The 20269-nt window shown below is 36.8% G+C and overlaps 2 protein-coding genes across 2 annotated transcripts; both read left to right on the top strand.

The window, feature by feature from the left end:
* Positions 1–4715: 4715 nt before the first annotated feature.
* On the top strand, positions 4716–5603 carry LOC107955774 (uncharacterized). The gene is made up of 2 exons (XM_016891577.1): positions 4716–4892; positions 4971–5603. Exons 1-2 carry the CDS (start codon positions 4716–4718, stop codon positions 5601–5603), a joined length of 810 nt encoding a protein of 269 aa, XP_016747066.1.
* A 1777-nt stretch (positions 5604–7380) lies between these two features.
* Positions 7381–9578, top strand: LOC121228931 (uncharacterized). The gene is made up of 3 exons (XM_041111965.1): positions 7381–8217; positions 8314–8759; positions 8870–9578. The coding sequence occupies exons 1-3, from the start codon at positions 7381–7383 to the stop codon at positions 9576–9578; spliced, it is 1992 nt and encodes a 663-aa protein (XP_040967899.1).
* The last annotated feature ends 10691 nt before the right edge of the window (positions 9579–20269 follow it).

Raw genomic sequence — 20269 nt, 5'->3', positions numbered from 1 at the left:
ATGCTCCTAATCCTTTAATTTCAGGTTTTATACTTAGATGAGCATAGAAGAGTAAAAAAAGCGAGAAATGGGCCGAAAATGGAGAAAATAGACCTACATGGGAAATCAACACGGCCTGGACTTCCTCACACGGGTAAGCCCCACGGCCGTGCCTATTTAACAGCCTTGACCACGGGCTGGAGCAATCGCACACGGGCGTGTCACACGGGCATGTCACATGGGCGTGTCCTTGTCAAGCCCAAGTATAGTCTTATTCGGAAAATGCCACTTTTGAGGGCTCTTAGGCATTCTAAAGCATATTTAAACACCAGAGGAGGAACTTATAACAGCCACGCAGAGTAGGAGGCAAGGAATTACTCAAGGGAAGCCGATTGGTCCATCTCAGAAGCCGGATTCATCGTCAAGACTGAATATCTCCCTTCAATTTCCATTCAGGGGTTTTGGGTTTTCTTTATGTTTTGTATTCATTATTCTTCTGTAAGAGCCCAAATTCGCCCGGGCCTTAAACTAAAATAAAAGAATAAATAAAAAATAAAGTTCATTTATTTTATACACAGTCCATTTACAGTGCTAAAGTCCAAATCCAAACAGCCTAAACCTATTGGACTCATTTACACCCCAAAAATAACCCAACACCTTGACCCAGGTTTACACGGGGCCCAAAAGGCCCAAAGCTGTAAAAACAGACAAGGAAACCCTAGGGTTTCCTGAGAACTCAGCGCCGCAATGAAGTTCTGGAAGCTTCGGGAACTCTAAGCGACGCGACCTTTCATCTCGCGCAGATTCAATGGCCCAATCGTCGCCACTAAGCGCGCTGTGATTTCTCGACTTTGCCATCATACATCGCGCCACCATCGACGTGTAAATAACGCCAGAATCATCAGATCTCCTCGCGCTACGATCCGGCGTTGGCTCCATCAACGCGCAGACATTAGTGATCAAGCGAGATCCTCGCCGTTTACCTGCGAACAAAAGAGGAAACAACGACAGAAAACCAAAGCAAACACGGAAAGAAATCTTTGATTTCTTTCTAAACCATTACAGCCTAGGGCTATAAAGCCTTTCTTCAAATCTGTAAAAAGGGGAGGGACAGAGAGATTTTTTTTACACACAGAAGATACCCACAAAAACACTTACGATTTTACACACGAAGAATAGAGAGAAACTTCAAACTTGTACACAAAGATTCCACGAACAGTTGTAAAAGTTTACCACAGATATATACAAAAAGTAGTTTTCTTTCTGAAAAAGGTGATTTTCCTCTTCAGTTTCGCTTTATTATTTATGGTTTTTACATGTAGTTTGCTTAGTTTACAGATAAAAATAAAGAAAAAGAGAAGATATAACGAAATCTGCACCGAAAAGTGGAGGCATTTACCTCCGGCCACCGTATACGGAGGGGCTGGTGACGGCGCGTAGGCGCGTGGGTGTCCGATGACATAAGCTCGGCCGGAGCTCCGAGGATCCTCCCACCTTTGCTCTCTTCCTCTCGAGAGGATTCTTTTTTTTAAAAAAAAAACTGGAAGCAAAATGATTTTCGTGGCTTAAATCAGCCTTTTATAGCCTAATTGATACGACGTCATTTTGGCTTAGTCTAATAAGCTCAAAAACGACGTCGTTCTAGAGCCCAATGATCCGCGTGTTTACCCGATTACCCGGGGAGGATCCGCATGTTTTTTAAAAATGGGTTAATTATGCAATTGGTCCTTTCATTTTTTAAATGTTTATAATTTTATTTATATTCTAATTTGAACCTAACAGTTTACCTTTGTTTCAATTTAGTCTAAACAATGATTTTAAAATAGTACAATGGAGAACGACGTCGTTTTGGGATTAGGGCTAATTGCCCAATGAGTCCCTCGGTTTTAATGCGGTTTTAAATAGGCCTAAAATTTTCTTTTATTTTTTTAATTTTGCCCAAAATTTTTAATTGCTTTTAATTTTAGTCCCCTTTCACTTATAAATTTATTTATTTTGAATTTTATTATTTATTTAATATATATTATTATTTTATATTAAAATTGTATGTTATATTATTATTAAATATGGAAAATCCATTATATTATATATTATATATTATCATATTGTTTTATATGGCATATGTATTATTTATATTGTATTAATTAAAATATTTTTTAAAACATATGTATTATATATATTTTTAAATATTAATTATGTATAAAAATAATAATTTTTTTTATTTATGTATATTATATATGTTTCTTATAAATCTTATATACATTTTATATATTTCACTATATTTATATATTATTTATTTTCATATTATATTTTACCCCATATGATATTTTTATATATTATATTATATACATTTTATCATATATTTTTGTTTTATTGTTTGTAAATTATATTATACTATATATTTTATCATATTTCTTTACATTATCTTTATTTTATAATAAAATATACACTATTTTATTATTTATTAATTATGTACATTCTTAAATTATTTTTATAAGTATAATAGCAATATTTAGTACATTATTTTTCTTACATATTAAGTTATTATATTTTATAGTATAATCCATATATATATATATCATTTTTAAAAAAAGGGTTCTTTTTTATTATCCTTATATTATTTAGTATATTTCTAAATAGCTTATTTTTATTCAACTTATATTTTATACATTTTAATTCGCTTAGTTTTTGGTTTTCTTTCGTTGCTTAATAGGTTAAATTTTACATATCATTTGTTTTTATCTTTAATTGAATATTTTATATTGATATTTTAATAGTACATTTGCATGAAATATTATTATGTATATTTAATTTGTATTGATTTATTTTGCCATTTTTGTGTATGTTGCATGTAACGATAATGCATGTATATATATGTCATATATGACCATGCATAAGGTGATAACGTATATTGTGTAATTTATATTATTATTTATTATTCTCTATACTATATTTGCATAAAATGATAAAGCATGCATTGTGTAGCTAGGCTTATTTAATGTTAATTTTTTTGTAAAATACATCATCATTTTCAAAACAAAAAAACATCCCATTTCAAAAGGATTTTTTTTTAAAAAGTAAGGCAATGTTTCGATATTTAGGAATTCGAGAAGTAGTGTCCTAACATGCTGGGTTGCGGTTTCTCGTTTGTCTAAATATCTAAAATATCCTTCTAAACTATTTTTTTTACGAATCACAAGATGATTTCAGTTACGAAAGTTTAAAGATATCGTATCCAATCATGCTGGATGTGATGTTGTACTCTTTTGAAGTGAATGAATCTTGATACTTTTAATTTAAAACATTACGGTTTTAAGGAAATCTCATTTCTAAATTCTTTCAAATTTCTGACATTAAGACAATTATTCAATTTGGTACCAATTTTGGGCGTTACGAGGGTGCTAATCCTTCCTCGAACGTAACCGACTCCCGAACCTATTTTTTCGTAATTTCGTAGACCAAAAAATTTTATAAAGTGATCCAATCACACTTTAAAAGATTGGTGGCGACTCCCATTTTCATTTTAAAAAACTCATTTTTAAAGAGGTTTCGACAGCTTGGCGACTCCATTGGGGATATTAGAGAGTCGAGCCAAGAAATTGAATATTTTATGTCTTAGTGTTGGAAGTTTGGAAAATTTAAAATTTTGATCCTGTTTTACATGTGTTTGATGCATATGTTTGTTATCTTATTGCTGTACATTGCATTTGCATGATCGTTGTGGTCGCACCTTTAAGTGGGAATGAGAAGCTAGGCTTTCGTGAGGTTTTCACCTTCGCATGAGCTAGCGGATTGCTTTCGGGATATTGTACCTATGTCTTCGTGAGAATTTCATCTCCGTATGGCCATAGGGAAATGTGTCCCCCTAAACTAAACTTGGTCTATATGAGCCTATAATAGGTGAAGACCAAGGAATCTGCTGGTTCAGGTACCCTTGCTTTTGAACTAAAACTCATATAGTGAACTTTAAGAGCTTATCCTGGGAAAGATAGTGATAGCCTTTAGTAAAGCTACCCTTATAAATACTTGCTTATCATTTATATATATATGATACTGACCTATTTTTATTTTTCTGTCATTGCATGTCATTTAGCATTTAAAGGTGTCGATTCACGACACGATTTCTAGATTAGAAAGTTTTGTAATGAGCAACGAATACCTTAATAAAGTGGAGGACAATGCTTCTGTCTGTACCTGGTCAGAGAAAACCCATTTAGATAAAGGAGATAGTGTTACTGAAGGGTATACGTCAGAGTTGTGGGACTTCACCCATGTTAATTCGACGTAGAATCAGTTGTAGGAGCTGAGAAACATTTGGACCCAATGGGATGACGAGGCTAAGCAGCTTTTCTATCAGAATTATGGAGACCTTCCCTATTTGCTAGACATCAAAGTAGATAGGCATTTGTTTCGAGCTATGGTACAATTCTGGAACCCTGTTTATAGTTGCTTTACATTTGGTGATGTTGATCTTGTACCTACTTTGGAGGAGTATACAGCTTTACTGCGTTGCCCTAGGAATCAGGGTCACAAGGCTTATGTAAGGCTTGCTAGCCTTCCAGCTTTTACAAAAAAAGTTGGTAATGATTACTGGGATGAGTGAGTAGTGGGCTGTAGTTCTTGTGCAGTAAAAGGGTAATAGTTAGTGCATTCTATGGGCCGTTTTGAGGGATTTGATATCGACGCATCCAGACATGAAGAAAAAGGTCAACGTCCTGGCTTTGAGTATTTAGGGCATGGTGATTTTCCCAAAGGCGTTGGGGCATATAGATGAGGCGGTTGCGGATTTATTCGATCAACTTGGTAAACAGAACACACTTGTGCCCGCAATCCTAGCTGAGACGATAAAATCCTTGAGCGCATGCCGAAGAACCAGTGAAGGAAGGTTCATTGGATGTGCACAGTTACTGTTGGTCTGGTTTTATAGCCACTTTTGGAAGCTTGATAAGGTTCCTTGTCGAGTATTCTTTGAGGGTTATTCTCCCTTAAAGGAAGCTGTTGACATGCCTAGAAGAGATGATATTTCAGAAGAGAGGTGGATAGATATTCTTCAGAATCTTCGAGAGGAAGATGTTATGTGGAAGGCTCCTTGGTTGGTTCCTAGTGAATTCCTTTACCGATGTGGCAGTTTTGATTGGGTCCCTTTGCTAGGAATTTGGGGAGTTGTCAGATATACACCATTGCTTGTTCTAAGGCAATATCGAGCGAGGCAGTTTATACCGGCTACACAGGGTTTAGCTGAGAGCAATTTCTCTTATAAAGGAGATCACTATAAGAAGAGGATGCGAGAAATTTCTGAGGCTTGGAAGAAGCCATTCTGTATGAAGACCTTAGCTGAAGGCTCGACGTCAACCTTTGAGTATAAAGGGTGGTTCAGTAGGAGAATCAATGATAATGTCCCTAGGCCAACCTTGGGAGTGGCTCGATCATTAGAGGAGAGCTTACGAGTGATTCCATCAGAGTTGGAAGTTATGAAACAAGAGTTTGAAAGAAAGAACTCAGAGCTTGAAAAGAGGATGGAAAAGCTCGAAGAGGAAAAAATGTGGTTAAGTCTTGATGTAGATGTTCAAAAGACAGAAGTCAAGAAGGTAAAAAAGGAAAAGAGAAAGACCGAGATGACTTGAAGACATATTACAAAAAACCCAAGTAACGTTGAAAAGGGCTGGATTAGGGAGATCTTCAGAGCAGTGGCAACATGAGATCCAAGAGAAAAGAGCCAAGGCTGAGTATTGGGAGAAAAAAGTTCTAAGAGATGCAGTCGCATAATCAGACCCTAGAAAAAGAAAATCAAGGGTTAAAGGTTAAAGTGACAGAGCTTGGACGATCTCTTCATCATCATCGAAGTCATAATTCCACAGCCGAGTTAAAGCAAGTTTAAACAAGATCGAGGAAATGAAGCACAATATTGGAGGGTTAGAGGCAGCACTACAGGGCTGTGAGCTACAAATTGAGTAGCTCGAGGTGAGAGAAGAACAGTGGAAGGGAAAACTTCACCATCTTCGGGATCAAGTGAGAGATAGAGATCATGTCATGGAACAGGCTCTAGTTCAGATTCGAGAGGTTGCTGAACACTTGCAAGATTTGGAAATACAAGCTAGAACGCTGAGTATAATGTATGAGTCATCATTAGACAAAGGACGAGAGTTAGCATTATTACTGGATAGGGTTAAGACTCTAGGCCTACGGGCAAAAGTGTATTTGTAATCCGTTTTATGAAAAGATCTTTGTTCCTTAAATAACATTTTTTAAAATGAAATTGAATCAGAATCAACATCTTTTTGCATTCATGCATTTGCATTTCATTACATCATATGCATTCAAGTTTATAGAAAGACCCTAATTAGATAAAATTATTAGGGAGAAGGAGAGTAGGAGAAAGAAAATCTGGAAGCAACACATCCTTAAGGTACACACGCTAAGTCGAAGAATATGGACCAAAGATTCGAACAGCTATAAAAGGACATGCAGGACCAATTGCATGGCCAAGATGCAAAATGATATGAGGGAGCAAATGCTAGAGGCTCAGAGGAATATGATGACCGAGATGGCTCAGTTGTTGAGGGTCACTGATAAAGAAAAAGCGCATATGGAAATCACTGGTGAGGAGGAAGAGAATCATCCTCCAAGCTTTACTCCACCCTACGAGCCTACACAAACCAAAGCACATCCTAAAAGACCATCTGTCAAGCCTCAACATGGACCGGTTGATACTGGGATCCATATGAATTACCCAACTGGCTCGGGATTCAATTTGGGTGATAATCCTACCAATCCTTTCATTCCTGACTTGGATATAGCTGAAAAAGAAGATTTGAGAGCCGAAGTTGCAAAATAGTTGGAGGAACGTTGCCGATGGTTGGAGGAGAAATTTAAAGCTTTAGAGAGTGCTGATGAGCATCATGGAGTTGATGCCAAAGATCTAGGCTTGGTCCCAGACTTGGTGCTTCCTCACAAATTCAAGATGCTAGAGTTCAAGAAGTACAATGGTACTACTTGCCCAGAGGCCCACATCACGATGTTCTGTAGAAGGATGACCGGGTATGTAAACAATGATCAGCTGTTGATCTATTGTTTCCAAGAAAATTTAGTGGGAGCACAGCCAGGTGGTACAATCAATTGAGCCGGGCTAGAATAAATTCATGGAGGGATCTTGCGCAAGCCTTCATGCGGCAGTACAATCATGTGACTAACATGACTCCTGATAGGATCACTCTACAAAACATGGAGAAGAAGCCTAATGAGAATTTTAGGCAATATACACAGAGGTGGAGAGAGGTGGCAATACAGGTTCAACCACCACTGCTGGAGAAGGAGACTACCATGTTATTTATCAACACTCTGAAAGCTCCATTCATTACTCATATGATTGGAAGCAATACCAAAAGTTTTGCGGACATAGTCATGGCAGGAGAGATGATTGAGAACGCCATAAGAGGTGGCAAAATTAAAGGTGAAATGACCAAAAGATCGGCCCCAAGGAGAAAGGATAATGAAGTGAATAACACAAACACTTTCAATACAAGGGCAATCACAGTTGGTCAACCAAAAATAGCTGCGGTCGAGCAACAGAGTTCTCAAAAGAAGGAGTCAAATGCAAGGCAGAATTTTGAAAGGATGCAATTCACACCTATCCCCGTGACGTATCGTGAGCTTTATCAAAGCTTATACGATGCGCATGCTATTGGTCCTTTCCACTTAAAACCACTACAGCCTCCATATCCTAAATGGTATGATGCAAACGCCAGATGCGAGTACCATGCTGGAATATCGGGGCACTCGATTAAAAATTGTACCGGATTCAAGAAGGCCGTGGAGAGGTTGATCAAGATAGGGGTTGTGAAATTTGATAGTACCCCAAATACTGAAAACCTTTTACCAAATCATGGCGGTCAAGGAGTGAATGCCATTAGCGAAGCTAGTGAGAGAAGAATGAAAGAAAATGTTACTGAGATGAGGATACCTATAAAGGCGATTTGGGAGGAGATGATGAAGAAAGGGATGATAGCCTCTAAGGGTGAAAGAGAAAGAACGAGGAACTATTGTGAGTTCTATGGAGAGGAGGGTCATGAGACCCAAAATTGTGAAAAATTCAGAGCTTTAGTGCAAGGTTTTATAGATAACAAAGAGCTACAAATTTTTAAAGGTAGCTCTTATAAAAAGGAAATAGGTGCGCTGGAGGATGAACAGCAAAGAATCAGTCAGCCAAGGATTATTATTTCCTTGCAGGGAAATAATGAAGTAAGGGCACAAACGGTGCATAAGGTCATAATCCATAAACCTGTGACCTTTCCTTATAAGGATAACAAGAGGGTACCATAGATTTATAACTGTCAGGTGTCAATGCTGGAGAAGGAGGATATAGCCAGTACGTCTAAAGATGTACAAGTTGAGGGTTCCCATACACTGAGTGGGAAGTGGTATGATACGGTGGGCGTCAGAGAGGAGCCCACAAAAGCAAAGGGTGTTAGTACGGAGAAGGAGAAAGGGGCTGAAATGCCTGTCAAGGAGCCAGTAAAGGAAGAGGAGGCTAAGGAATTTCTAAAGTTCCTTAACCATAGCGAGTATAGCGTGGTCGAGCAGTTGCATAAGCAACCGGCTCGCATATCAGTATTGGCTCTCCTTTTGAGTTCTGAGGCACACAAGGAGGCATTGATGAAGGTGCTTAACGAAACATATGTCACCCATGACATATCCGCTAATAAACTAGACCGATTGGTGAACATTAGCACGGATAATTTCATCTACTTTAATGATGATGAAATCCCACCAAGGGGCAGAGGGTCAACTAAGGCCTTGCACATTACCACTCGATGCAAGGGGTACACACTCCAAGCGTGCTCGTTGATAATGGATCGGCTTTGAATGTTCTACCGTTTTCTACATTGAATAGATTACCTATTGACGATTCTCACACAAAGACATGTCAAAATGTGGTAAGAGCCTTCGACGGTACAGAAAGGAAGGTGATGGGAAGGATTGACATCCCTTTAGAAATCGAGCCAAATATATACGAAGTAGATTTATTGGTGATGGACATCAAACCTTCCTACAATTGCTTATTGGGCAGGCCATGGATACATTTAGTAGGAGCGGTACCCTCATCGTTGCACCAGAAACTAAAGTTAGTGACGGATAGACGGTTAGTAACTATCAATACGGAGGAGAATATTATAGCCGCAGTTACTAGCAAGGCCCCTTATGTCGAGACAAATGAAGAATCTATTGAGTGTTCATTTCGCTCTTTAGAATTCGTAAATGTAACCTTCATTTCAAAACGGAGTGAGCTACTGGTGCCCAAGATAGCAAGAGCTACGAGGATGGCTCTACAAATGATGGCGGGAAAGGGAGCCTTACCAAGAAAAGGGTTAGAAAAATACCTACAAGGAGGGACTCAAATCCCAGAACTTAAAGAGAAGAGAGATCACTTTGGTTTAGGCTTCAAACCAGATTATAAGCAAAGGAGGAAGGAAATTGAGAAGCGCCAAGAGGGGAGAAGGGCACGCCTTAATAGAAGAGAAGTGGAGTGGGAGCCGATGACATTCCCTCCAATATCCCAAACCTTCATATCGATAGGGTTACTCATAGATAGAAGTCATTAAATTAATGCTATACAAGACGAAGGATCAAAGCAAGGAAACCTTGAGGGCATTCGTCCTTATGAATCGGGAAGCTCTCTGAACAATTGGACTGCGGAGGAACTTCCTGTAGTTTTTAAAAATTTTTCAAAGTAATTTTCGAAACATTCTTGTTACTCTAGGGCCTAGGAGTAATAGGATTACCTTTGTGAAATAGGCTTATGATAATCTATTATCTTTTAATAAAACATAATTATTATCAATTCAACGAGTATTGTTTTTTTATCAACCAATATTCTGTTAAATTTTTGAAATTCTTATTCTTTCATTCATAGCACATAAATAATCATTCTTAAATTCATTCATTCTTTGTATATTCTTTATACTTCACAGGTCCCTAGATATCAATGACATGAGCATTGATGTTACAAATCCTGATATCTCTCGCGAGCAAGACATGTGTTTAGAGGAATATCAGGATTTTGAAGATGTCCAGGATTGTGATGTGTCTCTAGATCTTTTGAGGATGGTGAAACAGGAGGAGAAACAAATCAAGCCCCACGAGAAAGAGGCAATAGAGAATGTAGCCCTAGAGGAGGGGAAGGAAGTGAAAATTGGCACGAGGCAAGGGCTGATTGAGTTGCTACGTGAGTTCAAGGATATTTTTGCATGGTCCTATCAGGATATGCCAGGATTAAATACCGATATTGTGGTGCATCGTCTCCCAATAAGACAGGATTGTAAGCCAGTCCAACAGAAGTTGCGAAGAATGAGGCCAGATATTGTGTTGAAAATAAAGGACAAAGTCAAGAAGCAGTTTGATGCAGGATTCTTACAGGAGGTGAAGTACTTTGAATGGGTAGCTAACATTGTACCAGTTCCTAAAAAAGATGGGAAGGTACGAATGTGTGTTGATTACAGAGATCTGAACAAAGCTAGCCCGAAAGATAATTTCTCTTTGCCACACATAGACACTTTGGTAGATAATACAACGGGGTATTCATTGTTCTCCTTTATGGATGGTTTCTCGGGGTACAACCAGATAAAGATGCATCCAGAAGACATGGATAAAACCACTTTCATAACATTGTGGGGTAACATTTGTTACAAGGTAATGCCTTTTGGGTTGAAGAACATAGGGGCAACATACCAGAGGGCTATGGTGACCTTATTTCACGATATGATGCACAAAGAAATTGAGGTGTATGTCGATGACATGATTGCCAAGTCTCGAACGAAAGAGGAACATATTGAAGTTTTAAGGAAACTGTTCTTGAGATTAAGGAAGTTTCAGTTAAAACTTAATCCGGTAAAATGCACCTTTGGAGCTAGGTCGGGGAAATTACTAGGCTTTGTGGTCAGTGAAAAAGGAATAGAAGTTGACTCAGACAAAGTTAAAGCCATACGAGATTTGCCTCCACCACGTACTCAGAAAGAAGTTCGAGGTTTTCTTGGAAGGTTGAATTATATTGCTCGGTTTATTTCACAATTAACTGAGAAATGTGACCCTATATTTCGCCTCCTTAGAAAACACAACCAAGGTACTTGGAATGAGGAATGCTAGAATTCCTTTGATAAAGTCAAGCAATACTTGTTAAACGCTCTAGTACTATCTCCACCTTGTCCAGATAAGCCATTAATTCTATACTTGTCTGTGTTTAGTAATTCCATGGGGTGTGTGCTTGGTCAACATGACGAGTCGGGAAGAAAGGAGAAGGCGATGTACTACCTCAGTAAGAAATTTACAGAGTGTGAGATAAGATATTCAAAAGTTGAGAAATTGCGTTGTGCTTTAATCTGGACGACTCGAAGGTTAAGACAATACATGCTATATCATACTACTTGGCTTATTTCGAAACTTGATCCTTTGAAATATATGATGGAGTCAACGGCATTGAATGGGAGAATGGCGAGATGGAAAATTCTGTTTTCAGAGTTTGACATAGTCTATGTGAGCCAGAAAGCTATAAAAGGAAGCGCGATAGCGGAATTTTTGGCTAGTAGAGCTCTAGAGGACTATGAGCCGTTGAATTTCGATTTCCCAATTGAGGAGTTGATGTGTGTAGCAACTACAGAGGATTATCCTTGGAAGTTGAGCTTTGATGGGGCATCCAATGCAATGGGAAATGGAATTGGGGCAGTCTTGGTATCCCCAAATGGTGATTATTATCCATTCACGTGCAAGTTGGATTTTGATTGCACAAACAATATGGCCGAGTATGAAGCGTGCATCACGGGACTCCGAGCGGCTATAGAGCGAAGAATAAGAACCTTGGAAGTTTATAGAGACTCCGCGTTGGTAATTTACCAGCTTAAAGGTGAATGGGAGACAAGGGATCCTAAATTGATCAATTATCGAAAGGTAGTTTTGGGGTTACTTGAGGAGTTCGATGAGATCACTTTCAATTATAGCCCACGAGACGAAAACCATATGGCAGATGCTCTAGCAACCTTGGCTTCAATGATTAAAGTGAATAAAGAGGAGAAGATGAGACCCATTCAGATAAGTATCTTTGAGGCTCCAGCTCACTGTTGTAACATTGAGGAAGAAGAAAAGGATGATAACCCTTGGTATCAGGATATATTGCGATATGTGAGAGATCGTAAATACCCAGAACAGGCAACTGAAGATGATAAGCAAACTTTAAGGAGATTAGCCTACGACTACGTTTTGGATGGGGACATCTTGTACAAAAGAAGAAAGGACCAAGTACTGTTGAGATGTGCTGTCGCCGTGGAAGCTAAGTTAATCTTAGAAGAAGTTCATGAGGGTGTTTGTGGGGCGCACGCTAATGGTTTCACGATGGCTAGACCAATCATGAGGTTTGGATATTATTGGTCTACTTCGGAAGGGGATTGTATCAACTACGCCAAAAATGCCATAAATGTCAAATTTATGGAGACAAGATACATGTACCACCTTTACCTCTACACGTTATGACTTCTCCGTGGCCTTTTTCTATGTAGGGCATGGATGTCATTGGGCCAATATCACCAAAAGATTCAAATGGGCATCACTTTATTTTTGTTGTCATTGATTACTTCACGAAGTGGGTAGAGGCTGCTTCTTATGTGAATGTTACTAAGTCGGCTATAAGTCGTTTCTTGAAGAAAGAGATCATTTGTCGGTATGGGATGCCTGAGAGGATCGTATCAGACAATGCATTGAACTTGAACAACAAAACGATAGTAGAAGTTTGTAGTCAATTCAAGATTAAGCATCATAATTCATCTCTATATCACCCAAAGATGAATGGGGCAATGGAAGCTGCTAATAAAAATATCAAGAAGATAATGGGGAAAATGACTGAAACTTATAGAGATTGGCATGAGAAGTTACCGTTTGCACTCTTAGCCTATCGAACGTCTATCAGAACCTCTACTAGGGCAACTCCTTTCTTGCTAGTATATGGGATGGAAGCAGTATTACCCATTGAAGTTGAAATACCTTCTCTTCAAATTTTGTCAGAGATAAAGCTGGATGAGGGAGAGTGGATTCAATCGCGGTATGACCAGTTGAACTTGATCAAAGAAAAGAGGCTAAAATCTATTCGCCATGGTCAGATGTATCAGAAGCGAATGATGCAAGCTTACAACAAGAAGGTTCATCCAAGAGAGTTCCATGAGGGGGACCTTGTGCTAAAAAAGATTCTTCCCATTCAGAAGGACTTTAGAGGAAAATGGATGCCAAATTGGGAAGGGCCATATGTCGTGAAGAAGGCTTTCTATGGAGGTGCATTGATTTTAACAGAAATGGATGGGAAGAGTTTACCCAATCCAGTGAATTTAGACTCAGTCAAAAAGTACTTTGTCTAAAGGAGAGGAGAATTCAAGGTGAAAACCCGCAAAGGGCATCTTGAGTTTTCGAGAAAAAATGGAGAGGCTAAGGTGAAAACCCGCAAAGGGCGCCTTGTGACCAAAGGGGTTTTGAGTTGAAAACCCGAAAGGGCAGCTCAAATTTTGAAGAGCACACGGTAACCTTGCTATATCTGATTCAACGAAGAGTGAAGCGCGTTGCATATCAGGGCATCGAGAAAGTACTTTGGGTCTTTTAAACACATGTTGAACTCAAGAAAGTCTTCATGGAGCTGGCATATAAACGTTCAAGCGACGATATCTAGGGCATCTAACTTTGTCCTGTTTGCTATCTTTAGATTCTTATTCTTCTCAAAGATAGGCTTTCAGATTAATTTCCTTTGTATTTTTGACAAATTTATTCAAATCTAATTATTCTCAAGATTATATTCATCTTCCATTATTCTTAAAGTATGTTGTATTAAAATAATGGGAGATGAACTAAATAATTTTCACAAATGAAGTTTTGCTCATTACTCTGGAAATTTCTTGATAATACAAAAAACTAAAACAGAATAATTGTTCAAAAAATTCACGTAAGTGAGGTTTGAAAGAACTCGAGAAAATTCTTTTTTTAGTCTAAAATGATAATTGGACAAATCAAACGATTCGATCCTAAGAGAGGATCATCTTACAGACATTTTTGGTGGGTCAGAGCATTTGAAGAATGGTACAAACCCACGGGCTGAGTAAGAATGATATTGCGAGAGAAATAAGGACGAGCTTTGACGAAGGAATGAGTAGTGACGTCTGGAATAGGGGTCATATTCATAAACATTTTGCATTATAATAGATTTAATTAGGAGCATTTGGCTCATTTCGATTATAGCATCCTAATCATTAGGCATAAACTCATACACATTTATACAGGTCATGTCCTTCAAGGGACAATGAAGATTGGTGCGCCTTAACCCCTTAAGCAGTAGGGTAATAGGCTAAAGCATAGCAGATCTGACCTTCAAGTATTTACACTGAAGCAGATCGAAGATAGCAGATTTGGCGTCTCTGTATTTTCAGAGAACAAATCGAAGAAACAGATTTGGCAACGCTCTGTATTCGGCAATGAGCAGATCGAAGACATAGCTGATTTGGCTTTCACGTGTTTACGTTGAAGCAAATCTAAGATGATTTGGCATATCTGTATTGTCAGAGAGAAGATCGAAGATAGCAGATTTGGTGTCTCTGTATTGTCAGAGAACAAATCGAAGAAACAGATTTCGCATCTCTGTATTCGACAGGGAGCAGATCAAAGACATAGTTAATTTGGCTTTCACGTGTTTACGTTGAAGCAAATCTAAGATGATTTGGTGTCTCTGTATTGTCAGAGAGCAGATCAAAGATAGCAGATTTGGCGTCTCTATATTGTCAGAGAACAAATCGAAGAAACAGATTTGGCATCTCTGTATCCGACAGGGAGCAGATCAAAGACATAGCTGATTTGGCTTTCATGTATTTAAGTTGAAGCAAATCTAAGATGATTTGGTGTCTCTGTATTGTCAGAGAGCAAATCGAAGATAGCAGATTTGGCGTCTCTGTATTGTCAGAGAACAAATCGAAGAAACAGATTTGGCATCTCTGTATTCGACAGGGAGCAGATCGAAGACATAGCTGATTTGGCTTTCATGTGTTTATGTTGAAGCAAATCTAAGATGATTTGGCATCTCTGTATTGTCAGAGAGCAGATCGAAGATAGCAGATTTGGCGTCTCTATATTGTCAGAGAATAGATCGAAGATAGCAGATTTGGCATCTCTGTATTCGACAGGGAACAGATCGAAGACATAGCTGATTTGGCTTTCACGTGTTTACGTTGAAGCAAATCTAAGATGATTTGGTGTCTCTGTATTGTCAGAGAACAGATTGAAGATAGCAGATCCAAGATGATTTGGCATCTCTGTATTAGACGGAGAGTAGATCGAAGGCATAACAGATTGGACCTTCATTGAAGCAAATCCAAGATGATTTGGCATCTCTGTATTGTCAGAGAGAAGATCGAAGATAGTAGATTTGGCGTCTCTGTATTGTCAGAGAGTGGATCGAAGATAGTAGATTTGGCGTCTCTGTATTGTCAGAGAGCAGATCAAAGATAGCAGATTTGGCATCTCCATATTGTCAGAGAGCAGATCAAAGATAGTAGATTTGGCGTCCCTATATTGTCAGAGAGCAGATCGAAGATAGTAGATTTGTCATCTTTGTGTTCGACAGAGAACAGATCGAAGTATCAGCTTGAGAGTCTTAAGTTTGCAAAGAGCAGATTGAGGACGAAGATCTGATAGGACCGGGCAAATTTGGTCTGTCTATAAGTCTTTGCTCGATTCCCGTTACGCAGCAATGAGCAAAGAGGGGCAGCTGTAAGAGCCCAAATTCGCCCGGGCCTTAAACTAAAATAAAAAAAATAAATAAAAAAATAAAGTCCATTTATTTTATAAACAGTCCATTTACTGTGCCAAAGCCCAAATCCAAACAGCCTAAACCTATTGGACTCATTTAAACCCCAAAAATAACCCAACACCTTAACCCAGCTTTACACGGGGCCCAAAAGGCCCAAAGCTGTAAAAACAAAGAACTCAGCGCCGCAATGAAGTTCTGGAAACTTCGGGCACTCTAAGCGACGCGACCTTTCATCTCGTGCAGATTCAATGGCCCAATCGTCGCCACCAGGCGTGACTTGATTTCTCGACTCTGCCATCATACATCGCGCCACCATCGACGCCTAAATCACTTCAGAATCGTCAGATCTCCTCGTGCTACGATCCGGCGTTGGCTCCATCAGCGTGCAGACATTAGTGATCGAGCGAGATCCTCGCGGTTTACCTGCAAACAAAAGAGGAAACAACGACAGAAAACCAAAGCAAACACGGAAAGAAATCTTTGATTTCTTTCCTAAACCATAACAGCCTAGGGCTATAAAGCCTTTCTTCAAATCTGTAAAAAAGGGAGGGACAGAGAGATTTTTTTTTACACACAGAAGGTACCCAGAAAAACACTTACGATTTTACACACGAACACAGAGAGCAAAACACACGAAGGATAGAGAGAAACTTCAAACTTGTACACAAAGATTCCGCGAACAGTTGTAAAAGTTTACCACAGATATATACAAAAAGTAGTTTTCTTTCTGAAAAAGGTGATTTTCCTCTTTAGTTTCGCTTTATTATTTATGGTTTTTACATGTAGTTTGCTTAGTTTACAGATAAAAATAAAGAGAGAAGATATAATGAAATCTGCATTGAAAAGGGGAGGCTTTTACCTCCAGCCACCGTATACGGAGGGGCTGGTGACGGCGCGTAGGCGCGTGGGTGTCCGATGACATAAGCTCGGCCGGAGCTCGGAGGATCCTCCCACCTTTGCTCTCTTCCTCTCGAGAGGATTCATTTTAAAAAAAAAAAAACTGGAAGCAAAATGATTTCCGTGGCTTGAATCAGCCTTTTATAGCCTAATTGATACGACGTCGTTTTGGCTTAGTCTAATAAGCTCAAAAATGACGTCGTTCCAGATCCCTATGATCTGCGTGTTTACCCGATTACCCGGGGAGGATCCGCATGTTTTTTTAAAAATGGGTTAATTACCCAATTGGTCCTTTCATTTTTTAAATGTTTATAATTTTATTTATATTCTAATTTGGCCCTAACAGTTTACCTTTGTTTCAATTTAGTCTAAACAGTGATTTTAAAATAGTACTCTGGAGAACGACGTCGTTTTGGGATTAGGGCTAATTGCCCAATGAGTCCCTCGTTTTTAATGCGTTTTTAAATAGGCCTAAATTTTTCTTTTATTTTTTTTTAATTTTGCCCAAAATTTTTAATTACTTTTAATTTTAGTCCCCTTTCACTTATAAATTTATTTATTTTGAATTTTATTATTTATTTAATATATATTATTATTTTATATTAAAATTGTATGTTATATTATTATTAAATATGGAAAATCCATTATATTATATATTATTATATTGTTTTATATGGCATATGTATTATTTATATTGTATTAATTAAAATATTTTTTAAAACATATGTATTATATATATTTTTAAATATTAATTATGTATTAAAATAATAATTTTTTTTATTTATGTATATTATATATGTTTCTTATAAATCTTATATACATTTTATATATTTCACTATATTTATATATTATTTGTTTTCATATTATATTTTACTCCATATGATATTTTTATGTATTATATTATATACATTTTATCATATATTTTTGTTTTATTGTTTGTAAATTATATTATACTATATATTTTATCATATTTCTTTACATTATCTTTATTTTATTATAAAATATACACTATTTTATTATTTATTAATTATGTACATTCTTAAATTATTTTTATAAGTATAATAGCAATATTTAGTACATTATTTTTCTTACATATTAAGTTATTATATTTTATAGTATAATCCATATATATATATCATTTTAAAAAAAGGGTTCTCTTTTATTATCCTTATATTATTTAGTATATTTCTAAATAGCTTATTTTTATTCAACTTATATTTTATACATTTTAATTCGCTTAGTTTTTGGTTTTCTTTCGTTGCTTAATAGGTTAAATTTTACATATCATTTGTTTTATCTTTAATTGAATATTTTATATTGATGTTTTAATAGTACATTTGCATGAAATATTATTATGTATATTTAATTTGTATTGATTTATTTTGCCATTTTTTTGTATGTTGCATGTAACGATAATGCATGTATATATATGTCATATATGAACATGCATAAGGTGATAACGTATATTGTGTAATTTATGTTATTATTTATTATTCTCTATACTATATTTGCATAAAATGATAAAGCATGCATTATGTAGCTAGGCTTATTTAATGTTATTTTTTTGTAAAATACATCATCATTTTCAAAACAAAAAAATATCCCATTTCAAAAGGATTTTTTTTTAAAAGTAAGGCAATGTTTCGATATTTAGGAATTCGAGAAGTAGTGCCCTAACATGCTGGGTTACGGTTTCTCGTTTGTCTAAATATCTAAAATATCCTTCTAAACGATTTTTTTTTACGAATCACAAGATGATTTCAAGTACGAAAGTTTAAAGATATCGTATCCAATCATGCTGGATGTGATGTTGTACTCTTTTGAAGCGAATGAATCTTGATACTTTTAATTTAAAATATTACGGTTTTAAGGAAATCTAATTTCTAAATTCTTTCAAATTTCTGACATTAAGACAAAATTATTTAATTTGGTACCAATTTGGGCGTTACGAGGGTGCTAATCCTTCCTCGAACGTAACCAACTCCCGAACCTGTTTTCTCGTAATTTCGTAGACTAAAACATTTTATAAAGTGATTAAATCACACTTTAAAAGATTGGTGGCGACTCCTGTTTTCGTTTTAAAAAACTCATTTTTAAAGAGGTTTCGACACTTCTAAGATGTTTTCTTTTATAATTATGAATTAAACCCCCTAAATACCTAAGGGGAATGAAACCTAAGACAGATCATGTTACTATTATCTGAATTGTATGATAAATATTTGATTTGTTCTTAATTATGTGTTCTTAATTCTTGTTTTAATATTCTAGGATATTGATTCAAGTTAATGCTCTTATTCAGAGGAGGAAAAGACCCTGTCTAAGAGTAAATTTGTCGTAATTAAGCGGAGTTGATTGCACACCTAGAGATATGGTGATAAGATTTTGTCGGATTAGGGTGAAACCTAATAAGGGGAACCATAGATCGAGTTAATGCAACACTAGGGCATTAATTAGAAAGAGATTTCAATTAATCAACCTAGGGTTAGATGTTATTAGCCTTGAGAGAGATAATAATATAACTTAGGGATTTCTACGGATCAAGTCAAATGAATAAATCATCTGATTCAGAGTCAAATAACAAGTGAAGTCTAGGTGGATTTTTCCTTGGGTATTGTCTTAATCAATCTAATTTTCCCAAAAGCTTTTCCCCAATTTCTCTTTGTGCACTCTTAGTTTAGTTAATTAGTTTAGATAAACAAATCCCTTAATTTTTAGGCTAGGTAATAAAAAGAAAGTAATTACTAGTACTCTTGGTTCCTTTGGGTTCGACAATCTGGTCTTGCTAAAGCTATACTACTGTTCGATAGGTACACTTGTGTTCATTGTGATAATAGTTAGTTTCAATAAGGATTAATTATAAATATTTAAAACCTGTTGCGAATATCACGTATCATTGTGAAATTTATTGATGACATTCTGATATATTCACGAGACGGGTTCGAGCATGCTGAAAATTTGAGAATTGTGTTGCAAACCTCGTGAGATAAACAACTTTATGGTAAATTTAGAAAATGTGAGTTTTGGCTCTGAGAAGTTGGTTTTCTTGGACATATAGTATCTGTTGATGGCATCAGAGTTGATCCGAGTAAAATTTTAGCAATTATTGATTGGAAACCATCGAGAATTGTATCTGAAATTAGAAGTTTCCGAGGGTTACCTGGTTATTACAGAAGATTCATAAAAGGGTTTTTGATGATAGCTACACCAATGACGCGACTATTACAGAAAGATGTAAAGTTTGAATGGTTCGAGAAATGTCAGCAAAGTTTCAATTAGTTGAAAGCACTGTTGGCCGAGGCACTGGTTCTGGTTCAGCCTGAATTGAGTAAAGAATTTGTGATTTCCAGCGATACATCTTTAAATGGTTTAGGCTATATTTTAATGCAGGAAGGAAAAGTGATAGCTTATGCTTCCAGATAGTTAAAGTCGTATGAAAAGAACTATCCGACACATGACCTAGAGTTAGCAACTATTGTGTTTGCATTGAAAATTTGGCGACACCATTTGTTCGGCGAAAAATGTCATATATTTGCCAATCACAAGAGTTTGAAATATCTAATGTCGTAGAAAGAT

The sequence above is a fragment of the Gossypium hirsutum genome, chromosome A05, assembly GCF_007990345.1.
Source record: "Gossypium hirsutum isolate 1008001.06 chromosome A05, Gossypium_hirsutum_v2.1, whole genome shotgun sequence".
NCBI classification, from domain to species: domain Eukaryota; kingdom Viridiplantae; phylum Streptophyta; class Magnoliopsida; order Malvales; family Malvaceae; genus Gossypium; species Gossypium hirsutum.
Note: the sequence above shows the minus strand (reverse complement) of the source record. Positions and strands in the feature narration are given on the sequence as shown.

Coding starts and splice junctions, on each gene's coding strand:
- LOC121228931 (XM_041111965.1), top strand. CDS start 7,381: ATGGCAGGAGAGATGATTGAGAACGCCATAAGAGGTGGCAAAATTAAA. Junction 8,218..8,313: donor CCTTGCAGGGAAATAATGAA/GTAAGGGCACAA, acceptor TATAACTGTCAG/GTGTCAATGCTGGAGAAGGA. Junction 8,760..8,869: donor ATCCCACCAAGGGGCAGAGG/GTCAACTAAGGC, acceptor TACATTGAATAG/ATTACCTATTGACGATTCTC.
- LOC107955774 (XM_016891577.1), top strand. CDS start 4,716: ATGGTGATTTTCCCAAAGGCGTTGGGGCATATAGATGAGGCGGTTGCG. Junction 4,893..4,970: donor GATGTGCACAGTTACTGTTG/GTCTGGTTTTAT, acceptor TCTCCCTTAAAG/GAAGCTGTTGACATGCCTAG.